At 51.6% G+C, this 24,530-nt stretch overlaps 1 protein-coding gene across 1 annotated transcript in view; it reads right to left on the bottom strand.

Moving 5' to 3' along the window:
* SMAD6 (SMAD family member 6) overlaps nucleotides 1-24,530 on the bottom strand; it is a 75,593-nt gene that overhangs the window by 47,469 nt on the left and 3,594 nt on the right. The window contains exons 2-3 of the mRNA XM_007127850.4: nucleotides 18,613-18,669; nucleotides 14,799-14,876 (exon numbers count right to left, since the gene is read on the bottom strand). Coding sequence (XP_007127912.2) covers nucleotides 14,799-14,876; nucleotides 18,613-18,669 — 135 coding nt within the window. The remainder of the gene's footprint in view (nucleotides 1-14,798; nucleotides 14,877-18,612; nucleotides 18,670-24,530) is intronic.

Genomic DNA, 24,530 nt, shown 5'->3' with positions numbered 1-24,530 from the left:
CCATACCAAGGGCTGGTGAGGATGTGGAGTGACTGGAACTCTCATACGCTGCTGGTGAGATGGCTGAATGGTACAAACTTTGGAAAACAGTTTGGCCAATTTTTTATAAAGTTAAACATACCTTCAGCCCTACACCCAATAATCCCACTCCTGTATTTACTCAAGTGAACTGAGAACTTATGTTCGCACAAAAACCTGAACACAGATGTTTATAGCCAAAAACAGTGGAAATAACCCAAATGTCCATCCATGCGACACCATGAATGAATCTCAAAGCATTATTCTGAGTTAAAGAAAAAGGTACAAAAGGCTCCTTGCTACATGATTACATTTGTAGGATGTTCTGGAAAAGGCAAAACTAGAGAGAGAGAAAACACATGGGTGGTTGCCAGCAGCTGGGTAATGGGGTAAGGGCTGACCACAAAGGGGCATCAAGGAACTTTTGGGGGTGATGGAAATGTTCTGTACCTTGATTATATAATACTGTTACATAACTGTCAAAATTCACAGGACAGTCCGCTTTCAAACAGTTTTACTGTACGTAGATGGTATCTTAAAAAACCAAACCAAACAAACCGCATGCAGTCTCACGAGGGTTCGTCTTGTTTCTCCAACCAGTCAGATAAATGTGACGGTAATTCTGGCCCAGAGAGGTAAAGTAACTTGTCCAAGGACACAAGCTCTGCAGTCAGGTGGATGTGTGTTCAGACCTCGGCTCTGCCACTTATTAGCTTGTTACCCCTGGGCAAATTGCTTCTCCCATCTGAGCCTCAGTTTTCTCATCTGAAAAATGAGGGCAAGTAATAACAGAACCTACCTTATTGGGACTGAATGAGCTTAAGGGACAAAAACACACAGTTTGCAGTACTCAAATTTTAGCCATTATTATTACTTCTCCTACTGCTATTGTTATTATTATCGTCAAAGAGCAAGGACCGAGTTGCAGGGAATGACTTCAATCCACGTCCTCCTGCATGGGGTGTGCGATGCCAGGCACCAGGACCACCAGTTTCCCTAAAGGGGCAGAGGCAGGCCCAGGCCCTGCCCAGAAGGCATTCACAGTCTGGCTGGGGACAGCAGACAGACTCAGTGCAAAATCAACCCACAGCAAGAGAGTGATGTACAGATGAAAACTACTGAAAGTTCAGAAAAGAGAGAAGCCACTCTGGACTACGTAATTCCTGAAGGCTTCCTGGAAACGGAAGGATTTTACTGAGCCTTAAAGGACAAACCAGATATAATTAAATCAAAGGAGAGGCGCCATAGGGAAGGGGAAGAACCAGAAAACCCCTCTACCCCTAACTTCTCCCCGACCCATCCCTGGCAAAAGGCATTTCCTCCCAAGGACCAGCCCTGGGCCAAGGGGAGGTACGGGCATGACAACAGAAAGTCCGGGTATCATGCGTCAGCCAGGCACCCACATGTGTCCCCACATCTGGGCCAAAGGGTCCGATGAAGGGCTGCTCTGGGATGCTGGGCTTTCACTTTCTCCCCACTTTTTTCCAGGGACCTGAATTTGGGTTTGTCTGGGGAGTGTTTGCTTTAGCCCAAGTGTTTTTCCCCGCAGCCCAGGTCCGCTCCCTCCCTGCCCCTCCTTGCCCGCGTCTGGAGCTCCGGGCCACGGGCGCCTTTGATGCGCGTCCCTCTCCAGACTTCAATGTCGCTGTGTGCACGGCCCCTTTAATAAGTTATTTCCGTGGAAAACCCTGGTAACTCGGTCATGAATCAAGCCTATAAACACCTCCAACCCATCAAAGCACCCAAGTAAGGGAGGGGGCGGGTAGGGGAGGAAAATCTCTTACAGTAACTCACACACTGCTCCCTCAGAAAGGCCCGGCTACCCGGCTGTCAGGGGCCCTGCAGTGGCCAAGCCAGCCCACTGAAAAAGTGACATGTCCCCCAACCCTCCAGCCCAGGAATCCAAAGCCCCCAAGGACACTGCCCGTCTGCGTGTCCCCGTCTGTGTGTCCCCGGACGAGGCGAAAGTCCCGACCCAGCGCCCACAAGATTTACAGCCCGGAGAGGCAGACCCGAACGGCTGCTCCCGGGGTACAGGAATGTAATGTTTTGGCTACTGGTGAAAGGCCCAGTTTATTGGAAACACACTTCTTTTCCAATGTTTGGTTTCCTTTCACTCTTTTCTCCTTTTTGTTTTCCCAAAGTGCAATGCCCAGGGTCTTCAGAAAGGATATGGACCTAGAATCCTGCCTGGGGGGGGAAGCGGGGACGTGGGCAATGGGGCCTGAAGTCAGATGTCTGAGTGGTGGGCCGAGCACCACCTCCATGTAGGCAGAGGCCTGGACACGGAGTGGGGAGACCCCAGGTCTGGACCAGGCTGTGCCACCTGGGAGCGGTGGGGCCCAGGACCAGCACTGTCCCTCTCTGGTCTCATCTGTAAAATGGGTGGGATGAACCAAAACCCCCTTAAAAGTGTTTCTGACTGTCATGGTCTTGGACAACAGTCTGGTAAAGCATGGAATAAAGCTGACCACATGTTTGATCGAGAGCCCAGCAATGCCACTCCCGGGTATATACCCAAGAGAAGCATCTCCCTATGTCCACAGAAAGGCTTGTCCAAGAATATTTCTTAGTAACATCACCAGTAGGAGCCAGAAACTGGAAACTGCCCAAGTGCCCATCAGGAGTAAAACGGATACATTAGCCTAGGAGAACCATGGTTGTGCCCATAGCGTATTACCTGGCAATGAATGAGTGATCACAGATATTCACAATAGTACGGGTGAGCCTCACAAACATCCTGCTATGTTGAAGAAGAGCCCACAGGATTGGTGGTTGCCAAAGGTGGGGGTGGGGAAGAGTGGATGAAGGGGGTCAAAAGGTCCAAACTTCCGGCTATAAGGTAAGTGAGTCCTGGAGATGTAATGTACAGCCTGGTGACTGTAGTTAACATTACAGTATTATATATTTGAAAGTTCCTAAGAATAATCTTAGAAGTTCTCATCACAAGAAGAACAACATCTGTCACTATGTGAGGTGACGGATGGTAACTAAATTTATATGGTAATCATTTCACAATATATACACACATATATATCAAATCATTACCTTGTACACCTAAAACTAATACAATGCTATATGCCAATTATATCTCAATAAAAAAAGAAAAAAGAAAAAGGAAGAGCCCTCAGTGTATGCTTCTGTTTACACCAACTCCAGAAAGAGGAAAACTAGTCAACAGTGTTCCAAGTCAAGATAGAGCCATGCAAACCTATTCTCTAAAGCGCCTAGCAATCAAAAGTATTTCTGGGATGTACAGCCGTGGCCCACCATAGAGAAAAGTGTGGCCTTCCTTGAAATGGCATTCAAGGCCTTCCCCTTGGGCCTCACTTCTTACTGTCCTGCCAGGATTGCTCCCCTTCCCAGAGCAAGCATCATCACACGGCCTTGCCTTTGCCCAGCATGTCCCTGGGCCTGGGGTGCCCTTTCCCCCTCCTGGTGACACACCCCCTGACTCCTGGCCCAGCCCCCCTCCCAGCATGCCCTGCAGCCACCCTGGAAAGCAGCTGTCTCCCAGCCCCACACTGTGCACTTAGGAAACAGCATTTTCCCTGCCTCTCTAGGAAGTGTTTTTTTCCCCAATCTTCCCAGTTAGATTCTAAGTTTCTTGGGAAGGACTCTCCTTAGGTATCCGCTTCACACAATCCTATCCCTCATGCTAATACGTGGTTACCAATTCACTTAATTACCACTTACAGAAAATTCAATGTGCCTCAGCTACCTTGCTACCTATGGTACATATGGGATCTCCATGGCATCCATGAGGTGCTGCCCAGCCCACTTGTCAGAAGTGGAGTGAGGCAAGGCTGCAAAAGGGAGGCTGAGTGATTTTTTTTTAAATTTATTTATTTATTTTTGACTGTGTTGGGTCTTTGTTGCTGTGTGCAGGCTTTCTCCAGTTGCGGCGAGCAGGGGCTACTCTTCATTGCGGTGTGCGGGCTTCTCATTGTGGTGGCTTCTCTTGTTGTGGAGCACAGACTCTAAGCGTGCGGTCTTCAGTAGCTGTGGTGTGTGGGCTCAGTAGCTGTGGCACACGGGTCAGTAGTTGTGGCTCGCGGGCTCTAGAGCGCAGACTCGGTAGTTGTGGCACACGGGCTTAGTGGCTCCGCGGCATGTGGGATCTTCCCGGATCAGGGCTCGAACCCGTGTCCCCTGCATTGGCAGGTATGGATTCTTAATCACTGAGCCACCAGGGAAGCCCGAGGCTAAGTGATTTAAATCACAGGTCTGTCTGGCTCCAAGGCCTGGGCTTTTCACCCTTGCCCTCTTGAGTTCACGAGCATCCCTTGTCATTCATATTCCACATCCTACTCCAAGGTCTAGAAGCAGACCTGGGCAGGGATAAGTGGCTTATTTTATTTTTTTAGTAAAGCTGTTCAGACCCAAGGGAGGCATCAGGGCAAGGAGAGGGACTCAGGGCTCAGGTGGAGCTGTCCCCCGCTTTCCTGAGCAACCACAGAGAGCCCACTTTCCTGCACAAGATGAAAACGGCAATCTTCTCATGGAGGCACTGGTCAGACGCTTGCCTTTAGCTGAGTGTCTCTGAGCATCACTTTAACCACCTCCCAGACTCAGTTTTCTTCCCTGAAAACTGGAGGTCACAACTCCCACTTCACCGGGCTGTGCTGAGTAGGCACCTGGTGACTTTCCGAGGGAGGGTCAGACGTGACCTCACTGGTGCTCTCCCACCACCAATCCCCAGAACACGAGCGGTAGCTGATGGGACTAGAGCCGGGCAGCCAACAAACGGATCCAGCTGCTTTAAGATGCCAGGCACGCCCATCCCAGAGGTGATCAAGTTAAGGCACCTGCCTTGAGGGGAAGAGGGCCCAGATGCTCTAGATCCCTTCTAGGTCCATTTGGATCTGCGTTCTTAGCCCTGGTTGCACATTAGAATCACCTGGGGAATTTTTAAAACCCTGATGCCCAGTCTCTCTCCAACCATTTCTAGAGTGGGGCCTGAGCTTTTTAAAAACTCTTCAGGGGACTCTAACGTGCAAAGATGGTTGAGAACCAATGAGTGAGACCAACTGACCCACTTTACAGATAAAGAAGCCGAGTGGAAGCGGGTTGAGACCACCAAGAGATGTGGAACAGAGCCAGGACTGGGAGCCGGGTCTCCTGGGCCCCCGGGCCAGCTGTGTCACTAACTTTCAACTCAAAGGAAGCCCCCAGGGCTCTGTCTGGCTTTGCCCTGTGAGGAAGAGGGCAGGGAGCTAAGACACAGCTGGGCAGCCAGGTTGGAGGAGATGGGGTCTGTGTCTCCCCAAGCACCTGGACCCTCTCTCCTGCCCTCCTCGGCTCCTCTCCCAGGTCAAACAGCAGCAGAGGTCCCAGAAACAAGGCTCCCCCCAAACCAAATAGGGTCTCCTTGGACTTGAGACAGACAACATGAGCTGAGGGTCCAGGGATGTGGAGAAGCCACAGCCACTCTGTGAAATCTGTTCCATTTTGTTTTAAACTCTTTGGGGGGTGGGGGGCCTTCTGTGAATCACAAAACTATCCCAGCAGCTACCGCATGCCAGGCCCTGAGCTGGGTGCTAGGTGGGGATGACCCAGGCCCTGCCCTCACAGCCAAGCCCGCCAAACCCCATTCCCAACGTCTGCCCTCTGAGAGCAGCCTTGTCTTGGAAACACCGTCCCCTCTTTTGCTGTAACCCTGCGGGTAGCTCTGGGCTCAGCAGGGCAGAACCTGCCCAGAGCAGATGTGCAGTTTGCAGAAGACCACACAGCTGCTGAGCGGAAGGCTGGGACCTAACACGGGGCTGGGGAGCGTGTCCCCTCAGTGCCGGACGTAAGGCGGTGGAAAGGAGGGCCAGGGAATGTGGGTAGAATGTGGGAGGGGACACAGTCTGGGACTTGCTGGGCACACACACCCTGACACGAACAGCCTGCTGGGTGCCCCATTTTCACCCCAAGAGGCTGGAGCTGGAGCCAGAGAAGCTGCACTCTGCCCCCATCCCTCTCCCAACACACCCCACTCACCACGTCTGCCCCAGCAAAGCCTCCTCCCCCAACTTCGCTGCTTCCCCGGGCTGCTCAGGAGCCATGCAGCTCCTGGCTCTGCCCCTTCCCTTCCCGATTTCAGGCTGTGTGACTGTGTGACGGAGCCCACCTCTCCACCTTCTCCCCCACCTGGCACAGAAGGCCTGGCAGCCCTGCTCCTCCCTGCTCTGTCCAGAGCTGGCACTACCCTGGACAACTCAGATTAAAACGGCTTCCAGGCTCCTATCTCTGAGTCTCCCCCTCTCCTTTTAAAGATCAATTAAAGCCTCGGCGATGATTCACCTTGCAGTCTGGGACAGTGCCTTTGATGTCTGCTCCAGACATGAGACCTCTGTTTTTCCAGAGACTTCTACCACGGGGTGAGGGTAGCGTCCCTCCCTCGGGCCAGGGCGCCCCCTGCTTTGCAGAGGTGCCAGCCCCCCAGGCCTTACCCTCTCAGGCTGGGGGTGCCAGGCCCTGACTGGAGGGGGGGTGGAGGGAGGAGGGGAGGGCATAGGCGAAGGGCCCGTGAACACCAGGAATTCTTTCCACAAAGGACAACTGGAAAAGCGATGCATCTCCGCTTCCCTTGGCAGCCAAGGGCCACGGAGGGAGAATGTTTAATATAAAAACATCTGACAAAGTACCTTCGGGATATATTTTCTGCATCAAAGAAGGAGCTCTTGGCAACAGGTGCTCTACCCTGACAAGGAAACTTTCGAGCGCAGCTCCCAATTGTTACAGACACCCAGGGAAAGCGTGCCAGTGGGGACAGGAGGAGGGCGAGCCATGGGCCCGGCAGACAGATGGTTGTGATTAGGCTGGATGCAACCAAGTGCATTTTCTGGAATTTCAGGTCTCCTCAGAAAACCTGCCGGTTCCCCCGGTGATGTAGGCCACCCGAGGCAGAGTGAGGGGTAGGGGCCATCTGCCTCCAGCTCAGAGGCACACAGCCCTGGACGGGCACAGGGCTCCCAGTCAGCCCAGCAGCCTCCACTCAGAAGCCCATCCACCATCTCACTGATTTACTCATATATTCATCCAGCAACCATCCGACGAGCAGAGTCTCTCTAGGACCCAGTGACAGTTGTTCATGCTGAATCTCAGGTACCCAGGAACACAAAAGCCCCAGAAGAGCAAGAAGCATTGGAGTACTGTATCTTCCAGGGGGCAGAGAGGGTACCTTGCCAGACCCTGGGGAACCCAACAGGGGCCAGACTGCCTGGGTCTGATCCCAGTTTCACTGCTTTCTAGCTGGGAGACCTTAGAAAGTTACTTAAACTTTCTGAGCCACAGTTACTTCGCCTTTAATTTGGCTAATAAAAGTGGCTACTTCATAGAGTTGTTGGGAGGATTCATAAATCTGATTATTAAATGTGTTATGATCTGTCTTTATTTTTATGTGTTCTCTCTCTTTTCTAGATCTCTTTGTCCCAGGCAAAAATCCATTCATTCATTCATTTATCCCACGATGACCTCCGGCTATTGGCTAGGCCCTGTGCTGGATGCTAGGCAAGGTCCAGAGGTCCTCTGGGCCCAGTACCCACTACCTCTCGGTTCCAGTCCATTCCTCCAGATTTAGGACAACATCTCTGGATTCATCTTACCCTATTCCCCATCTCTCACGTATTAACCTTCTAGCCACAAATAAACTCACAACACACAGTGCTATTTGCATACCTCTCTGCTTCTGCACAAGCTATTCATTCCTTCTACCTGACAGGCCATCTATATCCTGTTGTCCTCCTGGTGAACTCCTAGTCATCCTATAAAACCCAACTCAGAATCACTTCCTCCTTGAAGCTTTCCCTGAACACTGCATTCCCACCCCAACAGGGTCCCCTGCTCTTGTTTCTGTGCTGGTGCTAAGGCTTGCCCACATCTCCACAGCACTCAGCAAAATCATTCACCATTCTTTGCTTGTTGTCTACCTCTCCTCCTAGACTATCAGCTCCTAAAGGGGAAGGTCCTGGCTTTCTTCACTTTGTAGCAGCTGCACTGGCATGCAGTAGGCTTGTAATACATGTTCAGTACACTGACTTGTCACCCCAAAGCCTACGGTCAGGAAACACACCAGCCCTGGGATCCTTTGTCAGGGACCCCAGAGGATGCAAAAGCTGTGTGATCTCTGGTGACCCAGTCGCCTTCTCTGGGCCTCGGATTTGTCATGGGTTAAGTGTACCCTCACTCTAGTCCCCAAGTTTTCATACTCTGGGACCAGGGCTGCCGGGGTAGGGGGCAGTACACCAACCCCCCTCCCTCCGCATGGCCTTGTCCCAGGCTGTAGTTTGGCTTTGAGACAATGATGAGAAGCTAAGATGCTGCAGGCCAGACGCCCCAGCTCTCTGTACAACCCCTCAAGGCCTAGGAGCTGGTACCCTCCGCCTGGAACACATAAGCATCAAGGGGCCCCTGAGATCAGTGGCCCAATGGCCCCAATGTACAGCTGAGCAAACTGAGACTAGGGAGTGAGGAGCTTACCTGAGGTCACACCATAGGGTAAAGGGCAAGGCCAAGCCTGGAACCCACGTAGGTGCACTGCTCACCACCCTACGTGCTTCTTGGCAAACCAAGTTGGCCAGGCCTCCTTCCACAAATGCCTGGTCCTCTGTCATTCCTGCCCATGACCCCCTCACCACCTCTCCTCCAGCTCCAAACAACCAGCCCAGGAAGAACAGGTCCCCCTGTGAGATACCTGGGAGGTTTTAGGGAGGGAAGAAGGTTTTTTTTTTTTATTTTGTTGACCAAAGCTAAAACAAAAACAAAAACACATGGCAGAGATACGAGGCAAGGAAGCAGAGGTGAGTGTGCCTTCTCCCCACCCCCGCCCCAAGAGGAGGCAAGGAGTCTGGGGCTATTTCGGAATTGGAAATGGTAAGCTGGTCCCAAGAGCCCAGCGTTAGTCCTGCAACCCATCCACAAATTTCCAAGCTGGAGCATGACCCAGTGGGTAGGCAGAGCAGGAGTGGGCCACATCCAAGGCCACCTCTTAACCCATGGGGAGCTACCTCGGTTCAAGGTGAGTAGTGCCAGGGCACCATCTGCCCCAAACTCCGGGTAAAACGTCCTTCCTGCTCTCCAAAGCCAAATGGAACCCTCTTTTCAGCTAAAACTCAATCCTCCTGCCCTCCCACTCTCTCTTCTAAACCACTCATCAACACGTGGCACCCCTAGACCCACAGGCTCTGAGCACTGTCACATGTTGGGACTGAGCACAGTCACGTGACAGCAATGTTATCCGGGACCTGCCTGTCACCGAGGTGTGATCAGTTGGTAAAAATTCACCAAGCTGGCCACTTACCTGTGTACTCTGTATATTATAGCAGAAAGTTTTTAAAAAAAAATATTACCCAGGCCTTGGCCTCCTCATGCCTCATCTCCCACTAACGTCAGGTACTTTGCTTCCCAACCCCTCTACCCTCCTTTGGTTTCTCAATATCAGGCTGTTTTCAAACTTCCAGGCCTCTGCACTTGATATTCCTTCTACCTGAACCGCATCTCCCACCTCCCCCGCCAAACCTTGCCTCTTTGGTAGATTCCTATTCATTCTATAATACCCAACTTGGATATCACCTCCTCCAGGGAGTCTTCCTGGGTCACCTCCCCACCATACCAAGAGTCAGTCACTAAGCCCTTCTTTCTCTTTACTGCCTCCTATTCCACTTCTCATTATTATTATTTGTGTCTTCACCTGTCTGTGAGTACCTTGAGGGCAGAAATGATGTAATTTTTATCTCTGTGCTTCCAGCCCAAGCACAGTGCCTGGCACACCATAATGGCCACACCTACCACATGTGTGCCAAGCCTTGGCTGATTCACTTGGCATCATCTCATTTCACCCTCACCATAAGGTGACACGTTGTTATTTTCATCCTCATTTTACAGGTTAGAAAACCAAGGGTGGGAGTGGTTAAGCCGCTGCCCCAAAGCCCCACAACTAGGAAATGGCAGAGCCGGGACTTGAACCCAGGGCCCAATGGTGCGCAGCCCATGCTCTTCAGCCCACCTTGCTAGAGAGGCTCAGCACACACTGACGGAGCTGAATTGAGGACCTCGGAGAATGAGGAGCTCTAGGGTCGTTCTGGACCAGGGCCTCTGAGGCGAGCAAGCTTGGGACCTAGAATCGGGAAGCAGCAGGAAATGATACTGCGTAACTCACTCCTCTCCTGGCTTCTGTGAGCACTGACACACATCAGACAGCACTGACCACAAAGGGGAACCTCCTCAGGGACCACTGAGAGGAAAGGCGGCAGGTGAGTGGGCAGCATGGACCCATCTAGGTTATGGCCTGGCTCCACCTCCTATGCTTGCTGTGCGGCCCTCAGCTGCTCTCCTAACCTCTCTGAGCCTCTGTTCCCAAACTCTGCCAATCTACAGAATGCATGAATCCTGGAGAATGATCTGTGCCCTTGAGGAGCTTAGAGTTTGGCTGGTGGAGGAAAGATACCCACATCCAGCTGAGCCCCCAACTCTCCACACTGTCCTGAGTAGCTCCTTTTCTTCCCGGGCCTTCTCTTCAAAGTGAAGGGCTCGCCCTCACTGACACTCTAAAGAAACCAGCATGCTCCAAGGACTGAGATACTGGTACACACAACCAAAGTCAGACAAAGGGACCGTCTGGTCCCCATGACAGGCAGCTTACACCACGTCTTGCATACAGTGGGTGCTTAATAAAGCACCTGAATGGTTATCCAATAGGCACTAGAAGAGGATACTAGAGGGGAGTTAGTGGTTCCTACAGAAGTCCGCCCAGTGCTCCACGCTCCAGCTCCACAGCACTGGAGTCAGGCAGGCCTGGCTTCTAAATGCAGCCCATCACCTCGGGCCCTGGTCAACTCCCAGAGCTCACTCAGCACCGAGCACTAAGCCTGGCCTAGCTCCTCCTACCTCATCCAGGGCAAAAAGCTCCTTGTGTCACGCTCATTCTGTTCTTCTAGCCTGGAGCCAAGAGAACCCAGCCCTCAGAGAGGTCCTTCCCATGTGGCCCTTGATCCTGCAATTTCTTTGAATTATCGCATATCCTGCCTTTAATTTGCCAAGAAGAGCTGCCCACCAGCCACTCACACCTTAGTATGAATTTAACCAGCTAATCTTGCTTTCCTCCGCAAACTAAATCAAAATAAAGGGAATGGGGAGGGGGTGTGGAGACGTTGCAGAGAGGAAGAGGATGCCCCTTAGACAGTCAAGGGGCAGCAGTTAGGCAAGGAAACCAGAGCGTCGAGGGCCTGAAGTGAAGGCACCCCAAAAAGGGACTTCTAGGCTTTCAATTTTTCCAAATCCCATTGAAGACTCCAGGTGTAAGGGTCTTTACTTAGTGGAAGCTCCACGTTCTGGCCCCCTACTGGGTGATCTTGGTGAGTCACTTGCCCCCCCCGTGAGCTTCAGTTTTCTTGTCTGTTTAGTGGGGATCACGTGTCGACATTTGGAGCTGACGTAGAGATCCGATGAGAGGGTGTCAAGCATTCGGCAGAAGGCTGAAACAAGACAGTCTCCTGCCCTGCTGCCCCCCACCCTGCCCACCGATGCATCCTCAACTGCCCTGGTTGTGACTAAGCCTCAAAATCCCCCCATTTCCCCTAAAGTGGCCTCAGCAACAGGATGGGAAAGTGAAGCAGAGACCTTGGCGCTGGATAAAAATAACCAGCCTCAGGTCGGGTGCTGGGATTGTCATTGTGCAAGACAAACAAGGGCGGCCTCCGTCCCGGAGCTGCAGACACCCTGCTCCAGCAACACCCATCCCAAGATGCTGAGAGAGGCCAGGCTCTCAGGGACAGCGCTGCCCACCCCCCCAGGATGCAGGGAGACAGAGGGGGCTGGGGGTGGTCTCCGGGAGGTCGGCAAGGTTCACCCAGCGGGGACACGGAGGAGCACAGAGCCCTGTGCCTCTTGCCAGGCCCCAGTACTTCAATCAGGACAGGCTGTCCCTGGCCTCCTTTTGATCACTCCACCTTGCCAGGTGCGGCTCAGGGAGGAGGATGGGGATCCTTGCTGTGGAAGGTTGTGCAGTCACACCGCTCAGTCTCCCACCCCAAGCCCGCCACTTACAGTTTGGGAACTTGGGCAGCTGGCCTGGCCATGAGCCTCAGTTTCCTCACCTCTGAAACAGGGGGAATCAAATGTGTCTCACTGGGTTGTGACAGGGAGTCAGCGAGATGAAGAATGACCAGCAGTTAGCAAAGTGCTAAGTAGTGAATGTCAACGTTAAATAAATAGATGTCAGCATCAGCATCCTTACCATCTGTCCTTGAGCATCAAATGCCTGGTCTGTCCCAACGCATTCTACTTGCCTGTGCTCTTCACCTTTCTGACCTCACCTCCCGCCCTGCCTCCCATCTTTGCGGGATGAGTCTTGCTTCACCATCCACTGAAACCCCTCTGGGCCTTCTTCTCACCCTGCAGGGCCTCCCTCCCTGAGTCTGTCCTCCAAGGTGACAGCCACCCACAGCCGCAGCTCTACACGCATCCAGGAGGCAGGGGCAGGGCCAACCCATCGGTCCTGGGATCCCCACGGCACAAGTAAGCTAGAAAAGCTGAACTGTGAGCCCGCAGAGTGGGAGGAGACCCACGCCGTCCCCAGGAGGGGCCTGGATGGCCACAATGGGGAACACCTACCGAGACCACCTGCAACCCAGACCAATCAACCCCCAAAAGGAAATCCCAAACTTCCTCACCAGTTCCTTCAGTCCCTTAGAATCCCAAGGCAATGGATGCCAGATTTTCTCATGAGAGCCATGCAATCCTCATCCACGGTAAAGAGCATCACATCAGGGCCTTCTCACCAGTCAGTACCAAAGGTCACTCTGGCATAGCTGGGTGGGAATCCCAAACACAGGCCCACTGGGCCCCAAAGGCAGCCCAACCTAATGGCCTCAGGGTCTCCGGAGACCTTCCAGCCTCCAGAGCATGCTCTCTCCTGGGAACCGGATGTAGGGAGGGCCTCCTGCAGGTGCTCTGGGGTCTGCTCTTTCCAGCCTGTGTCACACACCAGGCCAGCTCTGGGATGACAGAGATCAAAAGAGATCACATCTGAGAACATACCATGAACCTGTAAGGCACCTCCACACACGGCAGTTTCTGCCATTAACGATGAGGGGAAGGGATGATGAAAAACTTCCCATCTGTCCATACAACCAACGCCAGCGCAATCCATCTAAATTAAATACACTCTGACGGTTGTCAGGGACATGGAATCATGCATTCAGAAATACTTTTAAGCCTCTTGCTTCAAAATTATATGTGGCTTCCAACCACATACGCACAGAGGAAGAAGAATGGATTAAAACGTCCACTTCTTGGGTTCATCTCGTTAGGTCTTTCAGGGAAAGACATTTTAACAAGTAGGGCCAAAAGGCAGGGATGAAAACAAAGTGGGCCAATTAGAGGGGCCACCAGAGACCAGAAGGCAAGTGGGACCCAGAAGACCTAGACCCCAGTACCAGCTGCGCCATAAGCTCTACTGTACCCCTGGGAAAGTCACTTCCTGCTCTGGTTTCTAGCTTCTCTATCTTCGAAACAGACGTACTCTTGTGATCTCCCACGGCTGTGATGGAACATGGAGCGGATGGGGAAGGGCTCTGGACACGGGGACTGGACAGGCAGCCCTGAGCAGCCAACACTGTGACACCCGTAGAGTCGTGGGGAGAGTACGGCAGGAATGACAGAGCTCCGTGCGAAATAAGTTCACTGGAGGTACATCCAGCCCTTGCAGAGAAGTGGGGGACAGAACAGTGGTCAGAAGCACAGTGACATAGTGGCAAATGGCTCTGCTCCTACGTGATCCTGGGCAAGTCACTTTACTGCTGTTCTGAGATGATGATTCTAAAGGGGCCCAAGTATAGGATGTGGCCCAAAGTAAACACTCAATAGATAGCTACAATGACTGTTGTTGCCATTATGACAGGGTGTGGGGTCTGGGGAGGACAGCTCAGATGCAGGCAAACAGAGGCCTTCTCAAAGAGATCCAGCCATGCCTGCTGGGGAAGCATCTCCCGCCCGAGGGGCTGTCACCCAACGCAGCACAGAGCCAGGCCACAAGCCCCAGCTGTCCTCACAGCGCACCCTACCCGCCATGCTCCCAAAAGGCCCCATAGACCTCGGCACTTGAGCCCCTCCTGGCCCTCGAAGCCCCCGGGTCACCACCAACACGTCATTTCTCAAGGAAAGCTTGATTTAGGTATTCCCCAGAATGTGAGGGTCCCTATGGCCAAGTCTTAAATGTGGGAAGTAGGGGAGGCTCCAAATCAGGGTTCTCTCTGCTTCTTAGCCCAGCACCCAGGGCTCAGGGAGAGACACGGAAACCACCAGCCTCTGGAAAACTCCTCGCTTGCTAGACCCTCCTCCATGATCGTTCTACCCACTCCACTTCCCCCTCTTCTGACCCTGCGCATCGGTCCTTCCCCAGAGCAGGGACAGAAGGAGAAACCCAAGAAGACAAATGTAAACAAACACGTCCATTTTGCTGCCTCTCAGCAGCTTGGGGAGAGGATCCCTTGCAAAATCAGGATGGAGAGCTGGGCTGGGTTTTTATCATGTCCACAAGAGAAAACTGGTTAGAGCATGGATTGCCAGGCACTTGAAAAGTTCTCATCCTTAGGCCTCATTCATACAGATTGTTCTTAACCCCAAGAACACCAGTGATGAAGACCCTGGCAGTCTTCTCCTCGAGGGGTGGGAGGCCCAGGGAAAAGAAAAGGAGGGGGGGACATCAACAAGACCTCCGTCAGGCCCCTGCCACTGGTCCCCCTCCTATAAAGTTCAACACAATGGCAACATGCAGGGAAAAAAGAAATGCCAACCTGAGAATTCACCCGGAGCCGTGATGAGGGAGTTGGTGGCCTCCGTTTCAGTGTAAGACAATGTGGAATCAGATAGATCTACAGGAGGAAAGAGAAAGAGAACTTAAGTTGGCTGTGGGGTGTTCCTCTCTTCTTTCTCAAGCGTGTGTACACACACACACACACACACACACACACACACACACACGGGCATGCAAGCGCTTGCAAAGGGCAGCATGTCCCTCGCAACTTTCTTCTGCCACTCCCCGTCCCACAATTGCATGAGACCAGGCCAGCCAACCCTGGAACTCTTCTGGAAAATGCTGACTGCTGCAGCCCTGGCACCTGAAAAAGTTTCAATTGCTCTGGCCACAGAAATAACCCAAGTTCAGGGGACCGAACAAGTAGTAACTTGGAGCCTTCTTGGGTAAGGTTAAATTAAGCCCCTAAACAATTCATAGCTGCTGTACTTAATTACAACCATTAAAATTCTTGAAGTTGTTCCTTCTTGCTTCCTTCCTTCCTTCCTTCCTCCCTCTGGAGCTGGGGAAACTCTGTTTTAACAAGTTACCAGCCATCCTCACTCTGTCCTGCTTACACCCCTCTAATTAAGGGCTCAAGCATTTGCTCCCAGATTAACTTTTTTCTCTCTCCCCTCCCCCACCCTCACATCCAAACCCACTCCCAGAGCAACTTTCAATGTCTAGACTATTTTTTTCTTTTCTTTTTTTTTTAAAGGCGTTTATTGTTGTTTAAATAGTTTTAAGTACCTCACATGGTGTGTGCTATTTGTTTTCCCCTGTCTGCAGTGCACTTAGATGGGGAAGGGAAATTCTTTTGCACGTTTTCTCTTGAACGCTGAGCTATTAGCAGGATAAGCCGATGCCTTGGGGGGCAGGCCGACTTGGAAAGTTTTTCCTGGGCCTCTGCCTCTGCTACCAGCAACGGGGTGCTGTCCCCGTTAAGGGACAGGTCTGTCCAGGAGTTGGAAGTCATGTTCTTTCTGTGAGGCTTGTAATATCTTTCATCTTCTCACCCAGCACAACCCAGATGTGGCTCGGCTGGTCCCACCTGGCTCAGGAGAGCCACTCCAAGCTGGGGAATCCTGGCACAAAAACCGTTAGCCTAGGCCCTAGCTAGCTAGAATTCCATTCGATCCTGTAGGAATTTTTTCCTTCTACCACGTGGCTTGGGGAGCGGGAAGATGAAACGTTAAACAATTTGGCCTTTTTCTTTTTTTTTTTTCTTTCTCGTTTCCCACTTGCCAGATGCTGACTGGGTGTTCTGGGTTTTATTTTGTTTTTTTGGTTTCATGTGATCACAGTGGCTGAGAAGTGAACTGACTTTTTGTTTATGAAAAACTAACAATGCAAGGAAAAGAAAATAATACAAAAAATAACTTGGACTATTTATCGGGGCCTGAAAAAGTTATCTGCTGGTCAAATGTGTTTGGAGGAAAATAGGGACAGATGGAAAATCTCTTTAAAAGAAGATAATAACCTCAACGCCTAAGTGGGCACCTCTTTGCTTTTCAGACCTAATCTTCCCAAAGTGTTCAGGCCCCAAGTCTTGCTGCCTCTTATTGTTCAAAGTAGCAACACCCCAGGCTGAACCCTGTTTCTTAGTGAACCGCTGTGGAGCCAACACAGACAGCTTTATGAACGTTCCAGGAGTGGGGGTGATGGGTGTTTTCCATCCTTCGCAGCTGTAAGTCCCTGCCATGCACTCTCCAAACCTTCACATTTAGTGCTTCTAGTGAGGCCCTACGAGGCTGCTGTAGAAAAAGAACACTCCCAACCGTGGTCACTGCTCGAGCCCCAAGGAGGAACCCCATGTGGAAGCTGGAGCCCCAGGTTCGAGTCCCACCTCCACTCTTACTCAGCAAAATCAGGGCTCACCAGCTTTGCCTGCAAAGGGCCCCCTAGTGAATATTTTCAGCTTTGTGAGCCCTACAATCTCCACTGCAACTATCCACCTCTGCTGCTGTCCTGCGGAAGTGGCCACAGACAATACAGCTGGGTTCCAGCAGAACTTTGTTATGGACTCCGAAATTTGAATTTCATATAGTTTTCACATGTCACAAAAGACATGCTTCTGCTTTTGGTGGTTTCTTTTTTCTTAACCATTTTAAAAAGTAAAAACCATTCTTGGCTCAAGAGCCACACAAAAACAAATGGTGGGCTGTCGTTTTCGGACCCTTGAGCTGTATGACCACCAGCAAGCGTCACTTCCTCTTTCTCTGTCGCAGTTGTCCCATTTGTAAAATAACCGGGACACCTGCTGATTTCCAAATGGTCACTTTGCCCCACTGGATGCAGTCCTGATTTTTGTGGCTTTATCACCGGCTGACCCACGATTCCTTGGAGCAATGATCCTTGACATTCAAGCTCAGGTGCTACATTTATTTACTAAGAATGTTTGAGGGTTTTCCTTTTCCTCTACTAGAATGAGGGATCTTCTAAGCGACTAGTGCAATTATGTTAACTTAAAAAATGCTGAGACAGGCCTGGGAGGGAAGGATGGGGAACCTCTGAGCTGAACAGGGGCTGCTCTGGGTTCCCGCCTCAGCCCCACTGCTCATCAGCTGGGCGGTTCTCCCTGACCTTCGGCCTGATTCCTTGGCTACCAAGTGACAGGGTCCCACCAGATGACTGCTCCAGTTCCCCGGAGAACTAAATGAAGCTCCTCCATCCACGGTATGGCCGTACTTCAGGAAAAACAACGAGGAAGTTGCCATCGTTAAGCCACTGACTCATACACGGTCATGGGACAGCCTCTGTCCTCCTAGACTGAGGAGGACAAACTCCTGAAGGGACCCGGTGGGCACTCCTGTCTCCACAGGGGGGCCTGGAAGGAAAGGGCCTGGATGCCTGAGAGTTTATGACACTTCGAAGTGACCTCCCAGATGATGCTGACACACGCTACCGGGAAGAGGCCTTTACCAAAAACAAAACAAAACCCACTTTTTGTGGTCACTGGTGGAATGTGTTAGCATCAGTGCCACGCCATCTGACTTTTAAAGCTCGAGTCCCACGGCAGCTACCCACGGTAGTGCCACGGTCACAAAGGCACTCTCCCGGTACTATTCAGGCCATACTCACCCCACCACTGGGATTCTCCACTGGAGGAACCAGGAGGGCCAGGAAATGAGCCATTCCTACTTTTAAAACCACATGCATCTACCCCAGCATACGGGCTGCTCATTTAGCCCCGAGGCTTTACGGAAAACACGTTCTACCTCTGAATGGGCCCTGCCAACAATGACACTACCACTGAGGGATACCCTCCATGCCAGGGGCTTGGTGTACCAAGACACTTGCTTTCTAAACGTTCCAGCTGTTGTTTCTGTCCAGGTGAACATCTTGGCTTAAAAGAGGGGGAGGGGGAACATATAGCTCCTCTCAACAGTGATCAGTGATCGTGCTCAGCCTATCTGTCATAGTGCTAATTAATACACACCAAAGGAGAACCACGTAAGGCTGGGAGGGAAGGAGAGAAAAAGAGACAGAAACATCAACCCACCAGCATCAACAAGATGTTGAAGCTGAAACCCATTCGTCTCCCACAGGCCCATGGTTAAAGGTCACAGAGAGGTTAATGATGAGCGAGGAATTTCAAGACGTAAATAGCCCCGCTGCAAAGGCACTGCAAAGGCTGGGTCAGCTCTGGCCCAACTGGGGTGTGTTTGTAAAACTTTACCCACCCCATTTCAAAGGCAACCAGGCTGGTGATCCCTCCCTCCCCTCCTTCTCTGGCCCTTCAGCACTGAGGCAGGGCCCTGTGGGAGCCTGGGAAGGAGGCACCTCCCCAAAGGTCAGAAGGAGGACACACTTACCCAGTGGCTTGTACTCGTCGCGAGGAGACAGCCGAGAGTAGGGGGGTGGCGGTGATTCTGGAAGACAGGAGACAACGTGTCACTGCTGGGATGGGAGAGTTCACACATAGGGGTTCTACATGCTTTTGATTATTGGTTTCCTCAAATAATAAACCCAGCTCCCAGGAACCCAGCACCTCTGCTGCCCCAGTCCCCTGGAACAGCACTGCCCAACAGGGAAAGCCACAAACTTGGGGTACAGACCTGGCTCAATCCCTGCTCTGTCACCTTTGGCTGTGTGACCTCAGGCAAGTTACCTCACCTCTCTGAGCCTGTTTCCTCAGCTCTAAAATGGGGACAATAATCATAGAGACCTCCCAGGTTTGCCAGGAGGGCAAAAGGAAATAATGTATGTAAAATGCTCAGTACAAGCTCTTGGTACTGCAGAAAAATACCTCCACAAACAGTAACTATTATTATTCTAATGAGAGAAACAGGGGTACAGGGAAAGTCAGAGCTAAGGTGGCCTGTTAAAATACAGGATGCTCGGTTAAAGTTGAATTTTGTATATACATGGCATAAACTTTTAGCATAAGTATGTCCCTTGAAATATCTGGGACACACTTATACTAAAATATTATGTGTTGTTTACCTGAAATTCAAATTTAACAGGGCATTCTGTAATTTTCTTTACTAAGTTTGGCAACTCTAGTCAGAACTGACTGACTGCAGAGGCCCACATAGACATAGGAGCTCCCTTTCAAACAAACTACATTAGAGCAAACGACCTTCAGGGCAAGGAGGAGGACATGATTAGTTGGAACCCAGGAAGCCAAATCCAGCTCCCCGGATGGGAGACCTTAAACCAGTCACTGCCAGCTCTCGGCCTCAGTCTCCCCCTCTGTAAAGAGAAGGGGTGGAACACACAATCTCCGTGGCCTTCCAGCCTCTGCGATTCTTTATTGTCTATGGTATTTTTCTTTGGGTTTCCTTTCATTTGCCTAAAATACTTGTCCTTAAAAACATATACTTTGTCTTCAGAAGAATTCCTTAGGCCTCTTGCTTTCTGGGAAGTAACAATTTGCTTAACTAAGTAACAATTTGCACGAATGAAATGACCCTTCATTTTCCTTAAAAGAAACTAAAGGCCATCAAATCGCAAACTAAAACAAACTCTCAGTGGTAGTAAAGTGGTAATAACTATTATTAGGCAGGTATCAGGAATGACACAAGGGGTAATAAGTGTTTTTCACAATTATAATAAGGCACAATTAGTCGCAGGAGCAGGCAGCTTCACCTCTTCCCCACCCCAGCTTTTCCAGCTAGAAATGACTTCAACAAAGTGAAGGTGCTGCAGTCTAAAAACAGGGAATCTTTTGTGGACTGGAGTTAGGGAGAAGGAAAATGAATCATGGATTAGCCACCGGGAGCAAAGCAAACATTTGCTGAATGTGTACCCTGTGTCTCTCTCTGTGCTGGGACCTTTCAATTTCATTCACTGTATTTTATTCTTTTGGACCTTAAGTACAGAGTGGTTAGTCACGCTCATTGGGTGCCTATTTTCATTTCCTCCTTTCTTAAAAATAAATAAGATGACCATTATCATTCCCATTTCACAGATGAGAAAACTGACTTGCCCATTGTTCCCCAGCCAATCATGGTGGAGCTGGGATTTGAGCCCAGGTCTGACTCTGCTCTACACCCAATGAGACAGGCAGTCAAGAGGCACCCTATCTTCTACCCCTTCATCCCAGCTGGGTCTGGTACATCATATGCACAGAAAGTGTTCAGTAAACAGATGTGGACAAAGACAATGGTGACAAGGATAATGGTAAAGTTGGGGGCATCAGTGGACAAAAGTGTGGAAAGAGGACCTATGGGGCCAAAAGGGTGACCCAAAGGAGACCTCAAACAGGACTCAAGGAGGGGGGCTATTTGCCTTCAGGAGGAGCCCCCTTATCCACCAGTCTTGGAGGGGCTAGAGACCAGACTCTCAGGACAAGAGGCGAAATACAGGTAGGGCTAGCGCTCCACAGGGAAAAAGAATTGAAGCCAGTGCTCCCACTGTACAGAGGAGAAGACTGAGGCCTGAAGAGTAGAAGTGACTCCTTGAGGGCCACACAGGGAGCTGGTGTAGAGGCAGAACCGGAGGCCAGGTATCCGGACCCCCAGCCTCATGTCCTTTCCACTACCCCACTAACTTATCAGAAGGTCTGCAACTCCTGTGTCCGGGTTCCTCTTGCAAACAACATCTAATTGGCTGAGGCCCAGGCCATACATAGTAGGGAGCTCTGGACATCTGCCCCCAGATCTGTCCCCCAAAGTGAAACCTGGCAGCAATGGGCTGTGCAAGCTGGAGTCAAGCCACTGTAATCAACCCCTGCATCTCGGCCAGGGGCTGCTTACCTGGGACCTGTAAAGGCGGGGGCGGGGGGGGGGTCATGAAGATCCCCCTCACAGGAGCCGCCTGGGCCTTGAGTGACACCCACCACCCATGCCCACACCTGGGCTGGGGGCTCTAATGCATGAGTGAGACAGAAAGCAAATCTACAGACTTGGGACATCAGACACACCAGCCAGTGAGGAACTGCAAAGCTTTCAGGAGGGACTTTACCAGCACCCACACCCCACTTCATTCCAGCAAAACGATCTGCACAGAGACTGGAAGCACATCACTAACTTCCATCCTAGGCAAGTAAAAAAGAGACTGCACGCCAAGACACGGGGATTTAGAATGTCAGAGGTCCCCCCCAACTCAATTTCTTATTTTAACCGATGGGGCAAGTGGGGTGGAGGCAGGTAAAGGGCCCACCCAAGACCACACAGGGAGGCAGGAGATGTTATTCTACTTCAGCTGAACAAAGGGGGAGGCCAGTTCAGGACCAACATCAAGTTACTTTTTAAAAAAAACAACAGAGTTATCATTCACATACCCTAAGATCTACTCTTTTAAAATACACAATTCAGTGGTTCTTAGTACATTCAGAGCTGTGAGACCAATACCACCAACTAATTACAGAACGTTTTCATCACCCCAAAAGGAACCCTGCCCCATTCACAGTCAGTCCCTATTCCCCCAACTCCCAAACCTCAGGCAACCACAAATCTACTGTCTATCCTCATGGGTTTGCCTATTCTGGACGTTTCACACAAATGGATTCCTGTAACAGAAGGCCTTTTGTGTCTGGCTTCTTTCACTTAGCATACTGGTTTCCAGGCTCTTCCATGCTGTCACTTCTACCGTACTTCATTCTTGTTTATGGCTGAATGATATTCCACTGGGTAGCTATATCACACATTTTGTTTATCCATCTGTCAGCTAAGGGACATTCGGACTGTTTCCACCTTTTGGCTCTCAGGAATAACGCTGCTATGAACAATACTGAGGAACCTTTAACTGGTACCTCGGCCTCACTCCAACACATCCACCCTCCCTCCACAGATCTGGGAGGATGGAGCCCCAGGACATGAACTCAGGTGGGACAAAAGGTCAGAAAAGAAAGTGTAGGCTGCCTCCAGGCCCTCTGTCCACACTCCAGTCTTAGAAGCTATCTTAGTACTTAGAAAAGTTGTGTTGATTTCTAAATAATAACTTACGCGCTCTAAACTTTAAGGGGAGAACTCTTAGAGCCCTGCAGGCCCCTCAGAAAGAAATGATCATAGGGCAGGAGGGAGGGAGGGAGGGAGGGGGGGAGAGAGAAAGAGAGATCAGAAACTCCAGCCCCCCCAGACAGCCAGCCTCAGGCATCAACTTCAGGAATCTCCTCCAACTTCCTTCAGAAGTGAGAGCAGTCAGCCAGGGGCCGAGGGTACCAGAAGGCTAGCTAGCGCTCAGCCCAATGCAGCTCAGCTTAGCTCAGCAGAGATGAGGCTCTGGTTAGCCCCCAGGGGGTACTTAGCCTTTCAGGATCTAGACCCTAATTCTAAAGCCAGAAGAGTTCACAGCCTCTCCCACTGCCTGGTAACCTTTCAATTGAAGACATTACCTTCCACCCTGATCTGTGCAGCCTAGCATCTTGCTTAGGAAAGGTCCATGCACCTCCTGGGCCTCCCAGCTTTCACCCTCCCAAGGGGTGCCCTCCTGGGTGCCTGTCCCCTCCAGCCCCAGGACCTGAAGGCTCAACCCCAAGCCCCAGGGTGGGAAACGCAGAAGAGAAGCTCCTGGTGCTTTAAGGCCGGCAGAGCCTAATTGCCCAGATTCCCCCCGCAGCCAGATAAACAGCGCGGCAGGCTGGCGCCAGCAAGAGGCAAACTGCACATTATCACCCCTTCCTCACCTCCAAGGAGGAGCTCGGAGGAGCAGGGCGGGCAGGGCCGAGGGGCCGCCAGAGGGGCCGCCAGAGGGGCGGGGCGGGGGCTTGGAAGCCCAACTTGAAATTGATCTCATTTCAAAGGGATAATGCCAGGCCAAATAAAAGGAAAACTTTCTAGCCCATTCTAATTCCTATAGTCCTGGCCTGGGAACCCTGTGTTTTCCTAGGCGGCCTCCTCCAGTCGTTTAGAAGTTCTCTCTTGCTCTGTCTCTCTTTCCCTGGCGCAATTTGGATAATAGTAATTTACTGAATATAATTACAGAAAAAAAAAATGGTGAAGCAAAGAGCAGGAGATTTATTCCAAAGTTAATGGATACTTTCGGGAGAAAGGAGCTCTATAAACACAGGTTAGAACTGTGATTAAAGTATTTCTCCACATTTCCGTCCACATAGGCACCAAGCTCAGCGAACTGGCTTTTCCAGGGACAGAAAAATACACCAGAGGGAGGGAAAGCTAGGGCCTGACTCCCACGGGAGCGGGAAGCCCAGGGCAGAACTAGGCACACAGACTCCACTTTCTGAGACAAGCATGGGGGAGAGGGCAGGCCTGTGTCACCTGGAATCCTCCCAGCAGACCCTCAGAGATTCTGTTCACCACTCCCTCGCTTTACAGATGAGAAAAGAGGCCCAAGGAGGGGACCTGGCCCCAATGCCCCAAAGCAAGTTGAAAGATGGAGCAGGGTTTGCTCTGAGCAGCAGGGGGCCGCACTGCCCAGAAAGGGGCCATCTCACTAGGGATCCCTGTGGGGGCCAGGGGGGCACTGGGGGACCGGTGGTGTCCCTCAGTTGGCCCGCTGGGTGTTCCAGCGTACTCTCTATGGGTATACCGGCCCCAGTGCCCCAGCCCTCTCCCTCAGAGCCCTGGAAGGAGCAGTCTCCTTATCAGGACGCGCACGGCTGAGCTCCAGCTATGCACCCGCCCAGCTCCGGGAGCCAGGCTGGCGGCCAGGAGGCGGCGGTGGGGTGGACGGCAAAGGGCTCCCCCAGTCCTCAGTCCTGGCAGCCCAAGCCATCACGCAGGGAATAGAGCAAGAGGGTCAGCCTGGTGCCTACAGGAAACTCTTCCCTGACCACCAGTCCTCCCAATGGCCCCCGGGGTGGCTCGAACGGGGTGTGGGGGGCGGGGCTTGGGTTAATGAAGTAGCAGGAGAACAGGCACAGTCCCTGCAACAGCGCCTCCTTCTGGGAGGAGGAGAGGAGTCAAGTGCCAATGCTTAGTCTGGAATTTGAGGTGGAGAACGTTTCTCGAGCCGCCCCCACTGACCCACAGAGAGACTAAGAGGAGAGGTTACTCCTCCAAAGTCAAGTTGTCGATACCGGCAGGGCAGAGCCTAGGACCAGGTCTATGGGTCAGAACCATTCCACTGCAGTTTGCCCATTAACTTAAAACTGCTCAAGGCCACCAAACTCAAACCAAGACCCAAGCTGACTTATCCAAGGAGTACGGGCAGGGTGGGTCCTACCTGTCTCCAGTTTTCTTTACCCCACCCCTTCCCACCCTCACACCTGAGCTTGCTTGCTTGGTACCCTGACTCTCAGCGGGCCCTCTCCTCCTCCCCCTCGACACCAACCTCCCCTTACCCATCCATCCTCCAAGGCCCCGCTCCAGGTTAGAGCTCTGAGGCT

The sequence above is a fragment of the Physeter macrocephalus genome, chromosome 11 (genome assembly GCF_002837175.3).
Source record: "Physeter macrocephalus isolate SW-GA chromosome 11, ASM283717v5, whole genome shotgun sequence".
NCBI lineage: Eukaryota > Metazoa > Chordata > Mammalia > Artiodactyla > Physeteridae > Physeter > Physeter macrocephalus.
The sequence above is the reverse complement of the archived record's forward strand: the minus strand, read 5'-3'. Positions and strand labels throughout refer to the sequence as shown.